We start from the raw sequence: 21,918 nt of genomic DNA on the forward strand, positions 1-21,918 counted from the left end.
CAAATACTAGAAATACGCATGATATCGATTCATTTCCGGAAGCTTAGAATATTTCTGCATATTATCGGATTTACCCGAAGTTAGATATTTTCCACAACACTAGACTTCATAGCCGAAAGATTTATAGGTGCTCCCTGCTTCTATTTCTAGCCGGCTCAACTTGTACAGACGATTAACCTCCTCTAATAAACTTCATAATCATGACTTTACTGTTGGGATATTTTATGACGCCTAAAAGTAATGATCGTAGCTAATTATCTGTAGACCACACCAAAATGAAGTAAATAATGCAGCTTGGCGCATCCACCATTTTTGCACCATAGAGTAACACTTTTTTTTAACTAAATTTTAGCTGGAGCTATCGAGGCTTCTTTCTTGAAGGTTCTCCTTTAACGAATAACTGTTCGGTATTGTTGGAAGATTAATATAATTTATGGTGTAATATCTCGATGTTTTTACTGACCAAATTCGGTCCATTTATCAAGCTAAATTCCCTCGGATTGTGTTACCTGCAAATATTCGTATTCCATGCACGTCCTTACTATATTATATTCTGCCGGAACAACAATGTGCTTTTATCAGTGGAGGTCGCAAAGCCCTGACACATTTGAAAATTCTAGCACGAGTTTATATAACAAAGTTAATTTTATACTAGTGTTTGAAATTAATAATGAAAGCGCTATTTTTTGCGTGCATTCCGATCTTGATTTCAGGTGGGAATATCAATTCAGCACGACGATCAATGGTCTCTTCGCTCCGGAGCCAATACCGCCATGTTTATTATTAAAGCAAGTTGGAAGCAGCGTTCCCCAACGTCAACTTAATTGCAGCTTTGCATAAAAGTTTACGTTAAGTTAGATAAAAAGACCCAACAGTCAGACGTTTTGGCCCGCATTTTATTAAGCATCCAGATCCATGCCGAAGGATATCATTCAAAAACTGAAAGTACGGTGCGAAGCTAGGAAACTGAGCCGAGCAAAGTTTTGTGGGACAGCCAACGGGGGAAATCCTATCCCATTTATCTGGAGCAGGCGTGGCGAAGAACGACATCCTTCGGGATACCCTACGGGTCCAACTTCTTCGGCTCATTAAAAGTGGCGACGTTCGTAAGACTGCGGTGTGTTTTAGTAGTATCTTATCGGTTTGTGCACGCCACTGAGTTTAATTTCGATGCAGCCGGAAGCCACAAGGCGTCCACAATCACTGCAACCTGGAAGGAAAAACTGTCTGCAAGCGACGCTACGGACTTTGATTGATTATCTTGTAATGATGGAAAGTGCCGTCTAGCTTTTACACGCTTTTCCCAGTTGACTTGCTCACAAAAAGGGATACACCCCTTTCGTAACGTATATTACCCACGGAACCAACAAATTACTGATAATTCTCCGGTAAACTCGGTTTATATCTATTGTAGAGGTATTATGAGTTGCGGGTTTGGCTGGAAACTACGGTTTCCTGTTTCGCTGGGCATTAGTATTACGTAAACAAAAAACAAGTCCGACTGCACAAACTGATTTACTGATGTTTAATATTATACTGGATTATGGCTTGCTTTTAGGGCTGAATTTTCAGAATTGTCTTTTGAAATTCCTATACATACGTAATACAATATAATTACGCGGGAAAATTACCAAGTTAATAAAAGCAATAATACCGTTGATGCTAATAGTATTTACAGTTTTCAGAACTGTGGTAAATTTTCTGAACTACTCGTATTAACTATTTGACAAAACAAATAGAGTAATTAATTAGGAGTAATTTTTACTTAAAGCATTGGAGCTAAATCACAATTGAGGCGTGCCATTCCAAAACGTTGCAAGTGCCAATTTACGCAAAACAGGGTTTCTTTGAATTTAGATTGTATTATGCCAAATCTATGTTCTGGTGCAAGTGGTTTTGCTAAACCTCTGCTACATTTGAAGTTAAAGAAGTATAAAAGTCAAAACGTTGTAAGTCCGAATTAAAATCCGTGTACATTTTGCATATGAAAATGTAAGTAACTTCTCCAGCTAACAAAAATTTTGATAAAAAATGAATTAGAAACCTAGATAAGGGGAAAAGAGCTCTTAAAAACGCGTCGAAAAATAGCGGGACACATTAAAAAACGTCTTCTAACTTGCACTAGTAGCTGGACTTACAACGTTTTGCAAATTTACTCTCTTTTCACATTATATTAAACATTGATCATAAACTTTTTCGATCTTCTTCTACGAGAATGGTTTCAAAACGCATTACACTAACACATAAATTTAATTTAGTTCAGGGTATTGGCTACTTCAAGAATAAAACAGTTTTTTTCATTTCCTGTAAAATTAATAATATGGCACTTATAAGGTTTTGGAATGGCAGGCCTCAATTAGTTTTTGGTAGAACATAAAATGTTGTACCTATTTACTAAATGGTGGATGCGCTGGGTCAAACTTCATTGTTGAATATTGTTGAATGACTGATATCTATAAAAAAATATTAATTCTGAAGTATAACTAATTACGCACTGTATTCAGATTTCAACAAAAATCAACCAAAATAATTTGATTAGGTTGAAGTTATTTTTATGCATTTTTAACCCAAAAGGAAAGCATGCACTTGTATGAAAACCTCAAAATTTATGAATATTGAATTTTTTTAATAAAAATGTAAGTCGTGAAAATAGAAATTTTATGAATTTGAATAACAAAAAATCAAGTCTTTACATAACTAAACTTATGTAAATACCTACCTAAAAATCGATGATTTGAACTTTAAAGCATTTAAAAAAATATATAAGAAAATGATACCTTTAAAATAAGAAAAAAAAAACACGGAGCCTAAAAGTTTAGAAAATAAAATTAATCCTAGAGAACAGACATTTATTTTCATCAAACTCGGCAGGTAATAACGTCCGGATTTTTGGTTAAAGGTGACTTGGTAATCGTAACAAATCCAGAGTGATTTAGTGACAGTCCATTTCCGTGCACAGTAAAGGAATATGTAGGAGTCTGCATAGAATGATCATAAAATAGGGGAAACTCCAGGACACTTTACTGCTGCGGCAGCCTTGAGCTAAGCTCTACTCGGTTGTAAATCCGCGCACAGCTGCTAACCGCAAGGTCCTCCACCTGCGGACGTACGAAAACATCCTCACTTCTAATGCACTTCGCCACATTGCCAAAGAAAATCCAGCCGACAGAAACTTCTCTACTTAAATCGATTACGCTTTTTCACTTTAAATCTCAAGTACCGGAAAAGAGAAAGACTACAACTTCTGGAAATATGGTTATTGTAACTCTGACGGTAAAATGGCATACAGAATTTTCACAATTAGCTACCGGAAAATTCTCCGAAGCTATCATTAAGTTTATCTAAGTACCTACTCAAAATATTGTTGTTTGGTGTAATTCACGTAAGCGCTAAAAAGCTCATTTCTCGAAAGCATGTAGAATAATAAGCCAAATAAATTTTCGATGCTACTTTGAAAATAAACAAACAGCCTAGCTCGCCTGGGGAGAGTAATAGCACAACAAAACGCAGGATAATTAGTCAAGACCAGTCAACCCTCATCACGCAGGCTTACTCATACAACAGTCATATCCTATTCGAAACGGGCTATTGATTCCTGTGAGAAATGGCACCGTCACGCTGAATTCTGAAAATTGTCAAATTAATCAAACAGGGGCTATGATTACAACGATCGGTAATTGTTCGGAAAATGCGATATTACACTGCTTGTTTCGCGCGAGAGTATTGTTGGTTGCCAACTGTTGGAGTTCTGAAATTCCTTCCTGTACCCGACAGACAAAGAAAGTATTTCATTTGAATATGACAAGTTTTGCTGTAGGGAAGCTATTAGTTGAGATGAAGACTGATATAAAGATGTTTTATTGCAGGCCGCGATACTGCCATTATGTCATCACTTCTGGCAACTCTTATAAATTCAACACGTGTATAAAAATTGTTACCATTTTACCCAAACCCGTAACCGCATTGTGAGTTAGTCATTAAAGTAATTAATCCGAAACATGCCAACAAAACTTTTGAGCACATTTGTTACACTTACATCAGATAAAAGTCATAAAATATCTTTATCTGACCAATTAGTTAAAAAAGTTTATTTATGACTGTTTTCTTTGTAGATACACATCTCTACAAGCTATGTTTGCAATTTCGTTTCAGTAGTTCCACGCTGTTGTAAAATATCATATAAACGAAACCAAATTTAACTTTCATCTTTCAATTTACCTTTAGAATATAAACATGAGTCGTAGCAGTGAAATACTCGTATGTCAAGCAAGCAATTTTGCATTTTACGTAATTCTTTATCTCCGGTTTCGATCAAGAAATTAAATGGTTTGATAAACAATTTTTACCAATCACATGTTGCCTGAGCATATTTTTAAAATTTGTGGGTTTCCCAAATATGACGGAAACGCCAAGCTTACTTAAAAAAACAATATTTTCAGTTAAATCGTATTATTTATTTATTCCTTTCAGTTTACTTTCTGTCACAGCAGTAAATATTAACTCGCAACTTTCGCGTGTCTTGTAACATTTTTTTCAGTTTGGTCTCTTGTTTTACTTTATTTATTAAGTTGGCAAAAGTTGCCCAGCTCTTGAAATTTTTGTTTGTAGAGGTTGGTCTTTTCGCAAGGGGAGCACTTAGCCTGCAGCCATTTGTGAAAAAAACTGTTCGTGCGTAAAAGTCCAAGATATAAACGGACTCAATCTATCGATTCCTGATCGGAACACGTGCGGCACAGAATAACCTTAGGCCTGTAAACATCAAAAACAAACCAATTTTCGTTATCGTATCCCGAAATATGTTCCAGATGATTGGTGAAGGGCGCTTCGTTTTTCTATTCCGCACGAATTAAATTAATACGAGTTTATTCGTTGATTATGATGAGAACACGCAGACACCTGTTACTTGCTATCGGGATTCAGGGAATCATTGCGTTGTTATCAAGTTGAAGAAAACTCTACGAATAAAAAGTTTTAAGTAATCACATTAAAATTCATTTCAAGTTAAGTTTATGAATTCAAATAAGCGTTTAAAAAAGTCGGGAACTTTGAAAAAATTTCAACTACGTTGCGGTCGTATCCTGAATATATGGGAACGACATGCTAATGAGGAGGGCATTTGCACCCTCTTGGCGGCCTGTTGAAAGAAATAAAGCGAGTCGGAGATGCGAAAAATAAGTGGAGAAAAATATCAGGTCCTAAGATAAAAATTTAACGAATAACTAGTTAGGTATTTCAATTATAAGTTCAATGTCGAGCTTCCTGGTATAATTCCTCTTTCTGATAGCAGAAAGTTTTCCATTTATAGTTCGTTTGGCTGTATAAAGCGCTCTGTTTTAAACTGTTGGAGATGCGGTGAGAAAGTGATTTGGGTCTGCTCGGAAACTTTGCTTTCCGGTTGGAGCTTTTGGTGATTAACCCCGCTGGTAAAAATTTCAATATCTCGTTTGGAAATTCGCTTTCCTCCTACGTTTATCGATCCTGCGTGAAATTCTATATTGGATTAGAGGATTTGGAAATTACGTTGTTGATGTAAAGAAACGAGCAGGGTGGCAAGAGAGTTTTTCTCTGTCGAAAGTCGTGTCGACAGGGAAAGAAATGATCGCCGAGGGATGAATGTATGTGTGTGTGTAGAATCCGTCCTCGAAGCGCCCATCAGGGAGACTTGGACGATTTGTAGCGCTTACCCAGCTGCCTCCAACAGGAGACGACACATTCCCACCCGGCACAATACAAATGTCCCACATCCCACTAGTGTCACATTATAATAGTGAGTTGTACAAAAAATTTATGGAGCTATTTGTAAAAAGAACTGTATTTATACACGCGAGTAAAGTAAAACAACCGCTCTGTCATGCGGGCTGTAATCGTCTACGTGGAGCGGCGTGCGCCAAACCGACCGCCACAAGGGTGCTAATGTTTTTATTTTTCATTTTTAGGGTATAAATCAACGTCTTTTATTGTGCACGCCGTCGAGTTTTTAGAACTTTGCCGGCCTTGTTTCTTTCAGAAGAGAATTGCGAAATTACATGCGTCGCGTAAAAAAATAAATAACTCTTATATAATATGTACCTACTCTCAAGTTCTAAATAAATCTGAATGTTCTCATCAGTCTAAAAATGAGATGGAGCTGTGTCTAAAAATCTATGGATTTTAAAATATCTGTGTTTGAACAATTTAAAGCATATCTAAATACCAAAAAATGTAAGGAATTTAGAGAAAAATTTCCAAAATGTCAAAAATATGGACATAATAATTCGAGTGATAACGAATGAATGTGAAAAAATGAAAACTTTTTTATATAAGACTTTACACCCAAGCAATTCCCTCTCTTGCTCTTGGGAACGGGCAGTAAATCTTTTAAGGACCACTACTAAAATGAATGAAAATCTACAGCGGAAGTATTTAATTAAATGGAAGTGGAACTTTCAAAATAAAATCAAGTTTATTGGATACAGGCGAAAATAGAAATCCAGTTTACATATTTACAGCTCTTGTAACAAGACTAAAAGAAATAACTTAGCTAGCTTAATAACTAGATTCCTTGAAAATTCCCGAACAAAGTTGTTCAGCACGAAATTGAACAAATTGGTGTTTTCGACTCTTTGTACTTGTATCAATATATTATCTAGCGACTTTCAGTTAAGATAAAACTAGCTGTAACCATGGGGAGCCTTGTTCCTTTTATTTACTGTGCGCATCTTCGGGGGAATTCTTGTCCCCTCATCGAAGACACGCGATTAACCGCGAACGTTCCATTCCAATCTCGTCGAAGATTTTGAATGGGTAATTCCGCAATCTGCCGTCGTTATTAAGAGCAATATATTGAGAAAGAATAAGTTCGTAGACGTTGTAAGCCACCGCATCGCCATGAATCACCCCAATAAATCCGAGTAACCCTCCACTTATGCGGCGATATTATTTCCTTGGTATGCAATAACTCATTTAGCCCGCGGTAGGCAAAGAACCCGTCAAATTTCAATGTTTTATCTCGCGCATAGACCGGAATTCGGGGGTGGTTGAAGCTTAAATATCGTCGTATCTGTGAGCTTTTATTACGGCGTTTTAAACTAATAAAATTTTAAAATTCGCCGAGAAGTGCTTTCGTAACTGCGTTCTTGAGCACCTAACGGGTTACGTGTTGTATTACGAGCTTCATTTTATAAAGTGCTCGCTTCAGACGCGTTTAAATTTGTAATTTCCAAGTCAATATTTAATTCGTCGAGGAAACAATATTCTAAACAAATATTTGATGAAGTTTCATAGAGTTGACGATTCAAATCTTCGGTTTCAATCGCGGTGAAATACATGGTAGTTGTTGAATATTGAATAGGAGTAGAACAAACTTCAACCAAACAACGATTTCCTCAACTTTACATTGAACTAACCAGAATTTTCTAGTTCCCGAAACGCACCACTGAATTCCGGGATTATTTCCAACGTTTGATTGTTCCAATTCAGAAAAGAATTTCAATACGTGAAACAGATAGGAAATGTTTCGTTTCAACGTATTGATCTGTAGGCCAATATTATCATGTGGTTTGTAAACGGGTAAGATACCAAACCGGCAGACTAAATTTAATTCAAATGTCAGGGACGACCGGATATTAAATTGAACTACTCCGAACGCTCAACATCGGACAAAATAAAGGATGCGGAACGCGCACACATCCCGAAACTGCTATTGCACGATTTAATTTTATATCATCAAAATTCAGGAACGATTAAGATGAAACTGCTTCTAAAATTGCTTTACAAAGCGTATGAATGTGAAATAGAACTGTGACTAAACGCGACATAGATTCCGCTAATCTACTTTGGAACAACCCTCGACTTCCTTCGCTGCACAGACGTGGGGATATTTTTAAACTCAGTGGGAAACCGAGAATTTTATGATTTCACTCTTTATAACCAACACCAGTTAGCAGAAAAAGAATAAAATAAATATAAATAAAACAATAAAGAAGAAAGGCTACCTTCTCACTTTTCAAAGAGCTTTTTTAATTCTAATATCGATCGGGGATGCCGCTAGTAAATTATTCAAAGTAAAATTTAATTAATGTCTCCATTTTAGCAACTTGTGTTATTTATTTTGTTGCTTTGATTATCTTTGGTAAAAGTTCCTCAATAAACGTGGAACGGAAGTTTACATTGACAAGTTAGTTTGAGTTTCGCTTTTAAAAGCCCAGACGTGGAGACATGCACAGTTATAATTTAATATCCTGCTAGAATAATCAGTTAAAGATTAAAATTGTCAGCCGTGCGGATGCCGCCCGCCGTCAACAGAACTCACAGGTGCAAATAATTAATAAACCTGCAGTGCCAAGCGAAGAAATTTGTTACGGTAAGCAGCCGGGAAATTTTCATGTCGGTGAAATTTAATACTGTAAGTGTTTTATTTAAAAAATGTCTTTTTCAAAACCAAGGATGCAGTAAAGTGATATGTAATCCTACAACTGCCGACAAAATGAACGATATCCTGCGTTTTTTTTTATCCGAGAGAAGATCAAGCGTCTGGAAAATTGGCCCTCACTTCTAAGCAATAGGACGATCGCACACGTTTGGAAGATGTTGCTGAGCGAACGTATTTATTGACACCCTTTAATAATAAAAGTTGATGAAATTGTAGTAAAATCGGAGTAAATAACAATCTGCTGATCCAACTCCAATTGCACAGGACGTCTAATATTCCTGATGTTAAACGAAATCAACGGGGTGAATCTAAAGGGGTGATGCATCAGATTTTATTTCGTGGACGTGCGTAGGGTAATTGTTTTATTCACTTCCATGGAGGGTGCAGTTTTAACTGCGTGATTTTGTTGGGTTATGTCTGTTGGTATTTATGTGCCATGTGCTGTTGACGTTAATTGTACCCTCCAGAGTGGTATCAACACGTGCAGGAATGAAGTGAATCTGTTTTATTTGTTATTTTTTTCTGTAACAAGCTCAATTATTAACGAGACGCAAACAAAATAATGTAAGCGTTTTAATACGAGTTTAAGTTTGCAACACTGCAATAAACCAACATGATGCATAGTCTTTAACTTCTGTAGCCTGGTTAGAACTCACTTCCTGTCTAACTTTGAGCGTCTCCTTTATCCCTGCACATAATACTTCGGTGTTGTCTCAGAAAGAGTTTCGCCGTTTCGCTGTTAACAAACTTCCAGCGCGAAGTAACATTATACAGGTTAGAGGGAAAGTTTGCTCAATCGCCGATTTTTCAAAGAAGTTTCCTCAGTCAAGCTGATAATTATTTTACAGGGGAAAAATCAACCGTTTCGCACGCACAATTTCATCATAACAGATGGAATTTGTTTGGCCGAATTAATTCCATTGTATTCGACTTTTCGTGAAAAAAACATTTTTTTTCAGCAGTGATTTGGTTCGGATCTGTTATTATGCACATGTTCCAAATTGATTCTGTTAGGCCATAATGTAATTTAGTACACGAATCGGATACAATAAGAGGATTCTAATTATTGGAACACTTTAGTTAGTAATGAGTCGCTGGATGGAAACTCTCTAATTACATTATTTAGATATGTGTTTGATGCCAGTATAATTTATATCATGCATAAAAGCTTTTAGCGATACTGAAAAAAAACTTTGTTCTATTTAGGACGGAAATGGCTACTCTACTGTTATGGCACGACTTTCCACTTTATGAGTGCAAATCAACACTACATTAGCTTTTTGGGAAAATAGAGTAGATACTGTTTATTTTGATTTTTATTTTACACCGTAACAGTCGTAGCAATCGTGGCAGTGTAAACAAATAATGGAAAAAGTCAATGTACTGACTATAAAAGTTTCAGGAGCACAAACTACGAAACAAAATTTTTTATATTTTTGTAATAAATTCAAATGACCTAGAAAGAGCTTCCAGTTGTTTTGTCAACGTTTGTTCTATTTCAGGTTGTACTTTAGGTATAACACAAACGTTCAACCTTTTCCGTCTTGTTTGAAAATGATTCCTTTGAAAATTCAGCACACCCACAGCGCATTATTTTTTTTGATGCTCCGGCACACGAATACCGGCGTTTCCTTGTGAATAAATTTCCATTATTAGCTATTAAGAGACATGCAATTTTCTTTGACTGGTCTGCTATGTATAATAACTATAAAGTTTGTTGCTTCGAAGAACCGGTTAGAGCGTGAATTAGTTGAAGCTGAAAGGATCCTGCGAAAATTGGCGTTTTTCATGGCATTCGATAATTATATTTCTCCTCATTTTTTCTCTCCTTCGTCTGGAAAAACGGCTCGATAACTGAGATTGCTCTGCTTCGTCATCATGACGGTCTCGGCGTCATTCCAACAAAAGCACGAGGCATTTGAAACGGGAAATAACTCGTAATGTCTTGACGAGTTTATTCTAACGGAAACAGACAGGACAAGTTTCCGGTTGGACCACATAAGGGATTTGAATGACATCGACTCTCTGACGTAGTACATTATTTATCTCTGGGCTTTTCAACTCTGGCAACCTGTTATTTCGTAAATTGGTATCAATCTTATGACGTGTAGTCGAGCGAAATTGATTTATTAAAATAGTTTAGAGAAGTTGGTCGGTAAATAACGAGCAGTTATCTATGTTGTGCCATCCCTTAAACCTCCCATCAAATCCACATCAGGAGAGATTTAATTTCATATAAAACATATCACCCGAATGGAAATGAGGTCGCATCATCCCCTTTTAAAGTATTTTGTAATATAATTTAGTGAGTGACACGGGGAGGACGTTGTTAAGGGGTGGAATGCTAATGCGAAGATAGATGTGGCCGGCATTTTCGAGATAGTGGCAAGAGAGATTGGATTGATCCAATCACTTGGACACACAAATGCGATTCCGCGGCTATGAATAAATGCGCTTGATATGAGGGAGATACATCACGGATTGGCCCATCCATCACTCACAGCAACAGTTACGGTCGCACAAAAACGGACTTTCATTCAATTAGTTTCTTAAAGCGCCTAGCTAACAGCGAAAAGCCGACAATATTGTGAACTTTTATAAATACTTGTGTTTCCGGTAACGTAGACAGTCTTTTAAAAATCTCCTTTTCATCAAGTTTCTGCCACACGAGATAATAAGTCATAACCTCCAAGACACTTCAAAGAGATTCTCTTTTTCAGAGTTCTTCATAGAGGGGTGATTAATTACATATACTCACGTCAGGATTGGATCGGGTCGAGGGAGCTTTCTAAGCAGACGTAATTTCCTGCTTCTACTGCTAACCATTCATGAATCAGTTCCTTCCTGCTGCATTTTCAAATTAAAGTCAACATGCCACACGCAGCCAACATCTCTGTGTAGTGTAAACAAAATAATCAAGACGTCATCACAGAAAAAGTGAAATTAAACTTGTTGCTGGATTGGTTTGTAAAAGGAACAAGTAGCGAAGCTTAATCGTATTAAAGTTTTCAGTACTGTAAAGCGGTTAATTGCCGATTTGCTCATGGAGTGTGACTCGAATGCTGTTCACTCTTCGTGCTCACTGAGTTTCGTGAAAGGTGCTATTAGCTCCTGTGCTCGGTGCTCGGTGGAGAGTCTTTGACAGGACATAACACCAGTAGGTATTTGATAACAATCTAATTTTATTTCTAATAGCTGAAATTGGAGCTGGAAAAACTGGCATTGTATTCGAGTTAATTGGGCCATTTCGCCGTAATAATCCCCATTTCGCGGCATCCACAATGTAGTTTTTCCGTTGCATTATCGAGCTGTGGGCGGGCGTACTCTCATTTGAATTTTAGTATGATTGATGGCATATTTAAAACGTGTATAGCCGAGGATAATGCTATGTCATCGTTGACATTCTACGTAACGTAGGGTATAGAAATCCAGGCACAAAACGCAAACTTCGTCGTCTACGTTTTTTGTTTAATGCAAGTGGGGGCGAGAGGCGGTCGGCCTCGTCAGGCTTGAAAAAGATATCGAATTAAGGGCAATTTTCCGTCCGACTACTTTCTTTTTCACATAAGCGTTTTTAATCAGAATTGTACAAGTGCGCCGAGTTTTATTAAAATATATGGAAGCCCTTAACATTCCTGTTTTAATAAAACGAAATGCGTTTTGTGGCTGCAATTTAATTTCACCTCTCTTCACTTAGTTTCACCAGAAAGAACGGCCCTCGTATTATTGATGGTGCGGTGGGAGCATCATTAATAATAAGAGCTTCACATACGAAGCTCTTTTACACTCGACACGTCCCAACCGACACGCTTTTACAATTACGTTTACGTCAGAAAAGAACGTTGACGTTATGCACACAAAATGGCCTCGACACTAATTTGAATGCTTCAAGCTTTACTAAGCATTGGCAGGTTTTAGTGGTTGGGTGCTATTCAAAACGGACCCGAGGAGACAACTGTGTGCTAGCACCACTGGGACTGTGAAAACCGTTTTATCGAAGTTGAGAAAAGAGCTGTCGGATTTTTCACAATGGCTCTCGCGTCGGATGAATTACGACATACCTAAAATACCAACTGTGGTATCATCAGTAATTGCGAACGTGATGTCTGCGATTAATGCGCTGGAAGAGCCGTTTTGAAACATTTCTGGATAGTCATGCACTAATGATATTCTACAGAAAACCAACTTACATCTACTAATTTAACCACTTACTCGGAACAAACTAAATTTATTATATTCTGGACAGATTCTTAAATTCTTCTGTAATGTGCGCGTTATGCAAATCAGCGACACTTAACACTACTAGAGGACATGTTTATTAAGCAGTAAATTCACATTTATCTTGTAAACAAGTTTTTATTTTATTCTACATCTGGAAACTGTTCTTCGTTTTGTTATTGGGCGTCCACTTTTGTCTCTTCAAAATAATTAAAAATACAAAGCGATACACCCTTCAGTTCTCCCACATAATTCTCCAGTTATCTTATTCATGTTTGGAGCAGTAAGAGATATTTTGAGTCACGACACAATGGAAATAACTTCAGGTTATCACATGAAATCGTTGCATGTGGGGAGTCACCGGATTAATGTAAAACACGTGCCCGGACCAAGCAGCCAAATCATGTACCTCTGCTATCAGTCTGGAACAAGCCACCCTCGTTCCGTCGTTCCATCCCCTCGACATTTTTGTTTAACTCAAGCACCAATTAGAAATCGGAAATAAAGCAAGGTCTCGACGTAACAAGCAAAACTTTTCAGAGTATTGTATTTTCTCCAGTAATGAGCAAACTGATTCTATCGAGTAATTCAATATTTTTGTTATGGTCTCATCCTTCTACCGGTTTTAGGAGCAAAAATTGTTTCTCGGCTAAAAATACCGGAGATTAAGTATAATTTCGCGTAAATTTGATGCAAGCAAAATTGGCGACGGTATCCGAGAAAGCTTGGATTATTTCTGCTCTTGCTCCTTTATTCAGCATTTTTGATTGATATCGTTCACCTGTGCTGGAGATTCGCTTTGAAATGGCAGACAGTTTTGTTTTGCTTGCTTGGTTCATGAAATTAATTGAACAAGATGCTTGCTTGAGATGAGAAGAAAAAGCCTCCAACTAATTAATGTGGCTTCTACTATTTTCATTACTTTCATGACAAGCACAGCTTGACGAGGAAATTAATTTCTTTTTACCGCGGAAATTGATCATCCAATTGGGTCATAGTTGTTTTTATTAAAATTAAAATGAAAATTTTTTGGCATGTTTAAAAATAATCACTCGAACTGCAATTGAACTGGGGACTGAATATGTTGACGTTAACATATTCCATCATAAATATAAAATTGGTGAAAAACTTTAAGTGGCCCCATCAATATTTGTAATGGAAAACTTTTGTTATTAAATGGTGATAAAGGATGCGCGCTATAGAACCAAGATTTTCTGCATAATCTAAAAAGTTTTAAATGCATTCGAAAGTCTTGCCACGTAAAACTGATTATCAAAGATACAATTTCAATATAATAGAAGTATATTAGAAAAGACGTAGAAATATGATTGTCACAGTAAAGTCGTCGTATTATTCATAAAACACGCCGCGTTCTGAAACATATGAAATAATAAATCAACACTTACCTTTCCGTCTGGACTGCATACTTTTATGCCTGCCAACGAGATTACAAGAAGGACGTACTTTTTTCTTGAACTGTCCTGTAAAAGAAAAACCTAATTACAGTGGTGTCAAAAAACATGTTGGCGTAACTCGAGAAATTTAAATTCAATCTATTTTTAGCGTCTGCTAAGTGTTGCGTGCTACGTTTCCCAATTTACCTTGTATAAATTAATATATTAATACACCAGTAAGTGTTCAAAGGACGCAATTTGTTGTAGCGTGTTTCTGACACATAAGAGTTATGGTGGATGCGCCGGGTTAATCGATAAAAGAGATTGCTTCAGTCGATTCGTACTTGTAATGTGTTGCAGTAATGACGTATCATTCAAACTGGCAGGTTGTGATAAACATGCACAAGTGTTTTCTTGCTTCCTCTCCTAAGTCTGTGCGCTGAAATTGCGCTGTTAAGACTAATTACACAAGAGCACGAGGTATTGTATTGCATAACAAATACGAAGTCGGGTAAAATAATTGAGGCGGATTTCAATGTGTTGTGTTGCGCAAATTATTGTACAGATTATTACGTCTATTTCTTTGTTTGTTTCTTGATGATAACGTAAGAAGATTAACGTTCTTTCATTTATCCCCAACATGACTGTTGTCGTTTGAAGCTAAAATAAATATTCCTCGCTACTTTGGCGTATTGCTTGAAGTCTTGCGTTGATGACTGGCGGCAATTAAAATTTTATGTTGATTAGCAGCATAACCATTCCAACTTTGTGAGTTTTATGTCTAAACGTACCGGACTAAATTCAAGAGAAGTCTGACGTTTGCTCAATTTATCTGGGATTCTAGAGGCGTTCTCTTTATTGCACAAGTTACTCAGCCGTTGAAGAAACTGTAGGATACAGCCAAGATTCATTTTATCGGAATAATTCTGGGTGGATAACCAGATTAAGAGAAACATTGTCGCGCAACTATTTCCCGGTGATGATTAGAGTTTGTCGCGGTGGGGCGCCTCCTAGTGCGGCTAATGTAACGATAAATCAGGATGGTGTCGAGTACTAAGTGTAAGCCACTAGCAGTGAACGCTCGGATGAAAGCTACATAGAAAGCTAAAGGAAAGGAATTGTAAATTATGGGCTGTTCGGGTTTTACTTCTCGTTCATTAGACACATGGAGAGATGTTCAAGGGTCTCGGCGTGCTTTTACCATTAATACAACACGTTTTATTTCATCAAGGAAAAAATGTCCTCTTGGGGCTTTACGATTTAACATAATGAGCAAACGATATTTTCCCTTGTGTCTGCAAAGTCCGCAGACTCAGGATGTTTGGGTTTTGGTTGCAAAACTGAACAAAAAATCAAAATAAAAGTAATTTTTATAGTTTAACTGGAAGGAAATGCGACCACTGGTAGTAATGCGACATGCGACCACTGGTTATTGGTAGTAATGTAAGTAATTTTTCAAATCATAGCGCAAAAAACTTATCCAAGTGTAAATAAAATAAGACCTTTTTGCAAGAAAATGGTGAAGCCAGAGTACGAATTTTCTTATCTTTATCAATTTAACAATTTATGAATAAATATTGTAAATAAACCAGTTGTCCTCAGACGGCGGGCTCAAATTTGGCTGCCAAACCCCAAACAGCCAGTATAATACCACTTTCACTCATTAAACTTTGAAAACTGGTGATTCAGTCATCTAAAAAACCCGATATTTCAAGCGTTACACCTGCATACCGCCGACAAATATTTTCCCCCGTTAATCAAGTTAAAGCGTTGCACTAAAAGCTCCTAAAAGATTTGATGAAGTGTTTCATTAGATTAGGTCCAGACTCTTTAAAAACACCCTAAATTTTATTTGGAGGGTGTGCAAGTCTCGACTTCTTGAGTGAATTAAGCGGAAAGCTGGCCAGGTTAGTTTACATTCAAGAGGCGTTACAAGATATAGGAACACTGCGACCGTTACAAATCTTCTTTATCGGAACTAAACCTGCTCGCTTTTACACCCCAACGTTGGTCATGCACTTGTAACTATCAGATCGATGACTGTTTTCTCGATATCAGCCTCGTATTTAAATTAATAAAAATGTGGCGAATGGCGGAATTCAATTAATTTTAATGAAATTGAATAATCACGCTTTTGACGCGTTGATGTTCTTCGTTGAATAAATTGAAAATAAATGTGACGTTATCGAGATTAAGACAGAAGTGGGATGCGAAAACAAATTCAAATTACTGAGCTCGAAACCAATTTAAGGATTCGGAATGAGGCGTTTTTCTCGGTTTCTGTGCGTGACGTTGCCAGAAACCAAAATCTGGACGATTGGAAAGAGAAAGGATGTAATTAGGGGAGTTGGGTTCTCAGATAAATAGAATGTCAAATCGACCACAACATTAGATTGTATTTGCGTCGGAGGGCTTTTCAGCCCCGAGAAAATTTCTAAAGCCTTCGAGTTTTATATCTTAAGAGGTTCGTTTTATTTCTGCAACAAAACTGACTGTAGATTAAATCCATAAAATCAAATTTTTTGTCGCCCCTTCAAAACTCTCCCTCCACACAAATCTATTTACATTTGCCAGTCTGTAATCTTATCCGATTAAAAAATGTCGTGATATGCCAAGATCCATTATATTATTATACCCAAGGGGAATCACTAACTGTCTAGTTATCATTGTGTTTTGGTGATCACTTGTGTGCTTCTAGTCACCCCTAAGTTTAAACTCTAAAATAGTTCTTATCCCTTGTGGCGTATCAAGTTAAAGGTCTGTGAAAAATAAGTGTCTGATTCATCAGTGTAAGACGTTCGGTTCCAGTAAAGCATTTATTTCCCCACAGAATTATTATGAATGTCGAGTAACTCTCTCCCAAATAAAAACATGAGTCAGGCTTAGTTTTTATTCTCCATAAATATGAATAAAATTTTTGTTAATATCAAACGCCCTGTAAATCTCCCTCTTTAAAAACTGAAATCGAGTCAGATAATTAAAAATTAAAAAGAGATTTTGTTCACGTCCGTAATACCTCCGCGTGCTATTTAAATCTCTTTTAGGCTGAAACCCAATTTGATGATTTAGAATTCGGGCCTCTTCAGCATTATCATTGAGAAATCAAGGCACGTTAAATGTGCGGTTCATACCGGTAGACGTGTCGCTTAATCTGCATATTCAGATCAGCAGAGTCTCATCAAATCATGGCTCTAATGAGAGTTTAATTACACGAGGTAATTAAGTTATCCGCCGATACCACTCGCCCTGAAACAGTGTACAATTTTACTAATGTTTTTGCCGATAACACTGTCAATATAAGAGCTCAGAATCGCAGCGGAGTTAATAATCATTTAAATTCAATTGAGAGGGAGAAGTCGGGAGTTAAATTGTGCTTTTAGATTCTAGAAGTTTTACGGCAATAAATCCCTATCAATGCATGCTAATCGAGGATTTAATATTCAGGTGTCTTGTTCGGTTCAAATACTGACATTATTAGCATTACTGGTATAATGGCGATTAGCAGTAAACTGAGTTAGGGGGATTAGATTAAATTAAAGAAATTTAATTAGAGTATCGAGCTTCCCCTTAGTTTCTTCTAATTTTCGTCCCAAGTTGTAATTGAATTGATAAATTTCTACAAAGTCATTTTTAATATTACGGAGAGCCTTTCAAATAACCTGATCCCATCTTGTAAATAAATTTTAATTAAATTTGTGTCTTTGATTAAAATTTTAAAATTGATGTATTCTGGAAAATGGTAATTGCTTCTTTCGTAAAGAACCAGTGAAAAACTTCAAGAGAAAACAATGGTGGCTCAAGAAATTATTGAACACTGCAGTATTAATAAACGCGACAATTGGCGTGGACATAAAAGTTATTGGATATTTTAATTAAGTGTTTAATTAATTATCTGTTTTACGAAGGTTCAATAATTAGAGTCGTAAGGTAAAGAAAAGCAAAAAATGATCTGTCTAGACATTTCATTTCGAACTGAGCGAGACGATAAAAGGCGCATCCACCTTTTTCGAACAAGAAAAATTTCTAAAATCATACCGATGGTTAAGCCAAATTTTCCATTTTAATTTAAAAGCGGAATTAATTTTCTCATTTCGGATCTTTATAACGACCACGAATAGTGAAATAAAATCCACTTAGCGCTAATTGCCAAACTCACCTCGCAGATAATTTAGCTTTCGCGAAAACGAGAATATTACTGGAGCCATTACAATTCCCATATCTTTGTCTGATAGACAATTCGGTTAAGTAATCATGTAAATTGGACACATGCAAATAAGTTGATTCGGTTTCTGCAATAATTTTACATCGTGTCGATGCAAATTTAATTATGGAAAATGTGTAGTAGCATCGGGAAAATAGAAGATGAAGTCAGGCAAGGGTGATAAATGAATGCGGTTAGTTTGCCACTGCCTGTACCGCCATAAACTTTTCGGGGCAAGTGCTTAAATAGGCTCGACAATCAGCTGAGGCTGAGACTATCCCCGAGTTCAGGACACGTTATAATTAAACTGACTTGTGTGCTAGAATAACAAAATTTGAATGAAAATGGGGGTGTTCTGTTTAAGTGCCTACATGCAGGTAATTTGAATTAAATCCGGCTTAATCGAATTACAAAACAATAACCCACTAATTAGCATTAAACCAAAATAATAAAACCCGATCTTATAACCACATTTTGTTTTAAAAATTCAAAACGTTTCTCCCTGTTAATGACAATGCAATCAAGTTAATTATTCTGTAATGGATTATAACGTAATTATCCCACCACTGGCACTGTTAGCCTATTTCAATCCTCAAGAGATCCTCGGGAAATCGCTGTCACTGCACTTACTCCAATTTCGCGTTTAAAACCAATTACCGCAAAAATTACATCTTGACTCCCTTTATTGTTAAATTTATTGATTAAAGAGGTAAAGTGGGTGTTTTGGGATGACAAAAGTTGGTGATATGTGGCTGAGTTCAGTGACCTTCTATCGCTAGTTAAATTACTTTTGCCTCCTTTCTGGTTTTATCGTACTTTGAGAAAACTTGAAGAATTTTGAAACTTACGTGGCCAAATTAGATAAAACGTGCGAACGGTACCGAAATTTGCATATGTTGAAAAATCTGTGGTTTTTATGTAGGGCGAATCGATTTTCGTGATTTCGTGACACTGTTACAAGCAGGGTCGTTTAAAACAGACATTTTTTTCAACAATGGGAATTGAAATCTTGCTTTAAACCGCACTTTGAAATAACCTTATAACTAAAATTTTGGGCAGCTTTATCAATTTGTTTTTCTCTGGCTGTTATGTTATAATTACTTGATTTTCCGTTCTGCTTTGAAACTCATCAAAACTGATTTAGAAAAAAACGAATTGCGTAAATGTCGTCGAGATTTTTGTTGCAGCATTGAAAACTTTACATGTTACTTTAACCATTCCTATAAAAGGACACGCTCAATTCATGGCCTGTTTCATTTAGAAAATGCTTTACAGAATTTAAAAATGGTTAGTAGCTGGAGCAGCTTTTCATTGAGGAAAATAGATCTAAACGTTTCGTTTTTTTGCGCTGTTCTAAAACCGACATATTTATTCCTTCTGTATGGATTAATTAATCCTTTTCGGCCCTGTCTTAGACAGGTCCCAATTGGACACAACAATAAAATATATTTACATGTTTATTGTTTTGCAAGTACGAGAACAGAACCTGTTGCTTGTCTCGCTCCCGTTTTATAATCACGCTACCATCCGATAAAGCGCAATTCCGACAGCGGTTTCGAATAAAAATGTAATTTTTCATGGACTAGTAATTAATTCACACTCATACTTCGCCATAAAGCAAACGTGACCACAGTAATAAATTTCACAAATTCCATGTACCGGAAAGCTCAAGTGAAGTTTATTACAGCACTTGCACGGTTTTCACTCGTTTAAACGAAGAGATCGTTTACTTCTACGACCACTACAACATCGGCCACGACTCTGATAGATGAGTTTAAGGGTGGGTTCAGTTTTTGCACGTAACACCAGGTATATAAACCCTATCAGTAATCGATTTACTATTAAAGTAATCCGGATAAGGAGAGCCGCAGGTTGGGACGTCAGCGTGTTACCGGATGTGCTATCTTTGCCGTTTTCAGATATCGATCGTTTTTTTCAGATTCATTATACAAAAAAGCAACTTTTATAACATGCTAAAATTTTAATTCACCGCAAGAGCTAAGCTATTAATTTTTTATAACAATGACACAACGTTGCTGTCGTTAAACAAATGTTAAAATGATTGACGTTGCATCATGCATGCTCAAATATTTTGAGACACCTATTTGCCTGCTTCCCGAACTATTTATCTCGTTTAATTAGTATTAATTTGTTCGGCGTCATGTACATACACTATATCAAATAATCCCACTTCTAGTCAAACTATAACAAAATGAAAATATCATCATTATCATTGATCCCAAATAAAGTGCAAACATTCAGGCTTTTCAATCCTTTGGCAAATATTAATATCCTGCATTGTGTCCATTGGGGAAATCACATTCAAGCAGGAAATTAAATTCACTCCTCCATCCAAAGGCAGCTCTTGATCATGTATGTCGTGCGTGTATTCTAAATCACATTTGCAAATATGTATGTTGGTGGTATCGAGGATATTCAGACTATTGTAGACTTTTATTAAATTTCCTGAAATTCCATCGTAAAATTTCATTTTTGACCCAATGTACGCATTCTGGAATGCAGAGCTCTGGCGCATCCACCATTTTTTAAATTCGATGCAATTCAATGCTAATCTACGTTATAGAAATTTGATGCAATGTGTGCATAGCTAAATAGATTTATTTTTGCTTTTTGGAAAGATTTGAGTGGAAAATGCATCTGAGATACTAGCTATAAACGATCTTTATTATAAGCGAAATTTCATGTAGAATATACTTGCAAACTCTCATTTCATTTACTAGGTTTGAGGGGTATAAGTCGCATGAAATTGTCGAGTACACGTCGTGATTGTGAAATTTTGTGAGATCCCATTCCTCGAGAAAAAATAAACGTAAGTCAAAAAAATGTTGACGCATCCACCATTTATGCAAGAAATATTCATTTGTAGGACACACTAAAAGTGCGCAATTCTGGCAGCCTCAAAGAAAGTAAGAGAATTGTTTTTCAATCATAGAAGTAAGTCCGCAAACTTCGAAACCCTCTCAAATTGGATTTCATAATTTAAAAGATTTGGGAGGCATCTGGATCAAAACTCGATTGCGTACAACATAATTCACTCTGGAGTGTCAAATATAATCGGAAAATTGATATTGATCTCCCATTTTTCTATCAAGTTGAGATCTCAGTCACTCGAGTTCAAATAAAACGTCAAAGCTGTTAGATTCAGTTCACATTAGAGTGAGTTATTCCCACGCTAACTCTAATGTGATACAATACAAAGTTTCTAAGAGTTAGAAAAGTTTGATATCAGAAGAACAACTAATCTTCTAAGAACAAATCTGTTTCGTAATAAGAACGTTATCAGCGAAAACTGCATAAATCGGCATCAAAGTGCACAGTTAAAATATTTTGAGAGTGGTACTTGGAGAACAATGTACTTTATAAGGTTTAAATTAATTTGAACGTTAGGAGGCGCAACGTGAGCGTTACCTGGGGGAGAGATAGTCGGTCGTCAGGACAACACGTTTGTGCCCCACCAGGAGAAAAAACGATATTCCACAGTAAATAATAGATATAATGAATAATGAAAGGGCGAATATTTGAAAGTAATTTTATTGAGCAAAAATACCAAACAATTTAATTAAATTCTAGTGGAGTGTGTTGGCTGTATTCAAATCAAATATCCAAAGAGTTCACAGTGAACTAAATCAGAGAGATGCAATTTACATTAAAATATACAAAGAGTGCAGCCTGTC

At 36.5% G+C, this 21,918-nt stretch overlaps 1 protein-coding gene across 1 annotated transcript in view; it reads right to left on the reverse strand.

Moving 5' to 3' along the window:
* Nucleotides 1-21,918, reverse strand: part of LOC148172445 (EGFR adapter protein-like) — a 112,506-nt gene that overhangs the window by 32,680 nt on the left and 57,908 nt on the right. The window contains exon 3 of the mRNA XM_088038558.1: nucleotides 14,035-14,109. Coding sequence (XP_087894684.1) covers nucleotides 14,035-14,109 — 75 coding nt within the window. The remainder of the gene's footprint in view (nucleotides 1-14,034; nucleotides 14,110-21,918) is intronic.

The sequence above is a fragment of the Gnatocerus cornutus genome, chromosome 6, assembly GCF_029298725.1.
Source record: "Gnatocerus cornutus isolate USDA-ARS CGAHR chromosome 6, icGnaCorn1.1, whole genome shotgun sequence".
In the NCBI taxonomy this organism is placed as follows: domain Eukaryota; kingdom Metazoa; phylum Arthropoda; class Insecta; order Coleoptera; family Tenebrionidae; genus Gnatocerus; species Gnatocerus cornutus.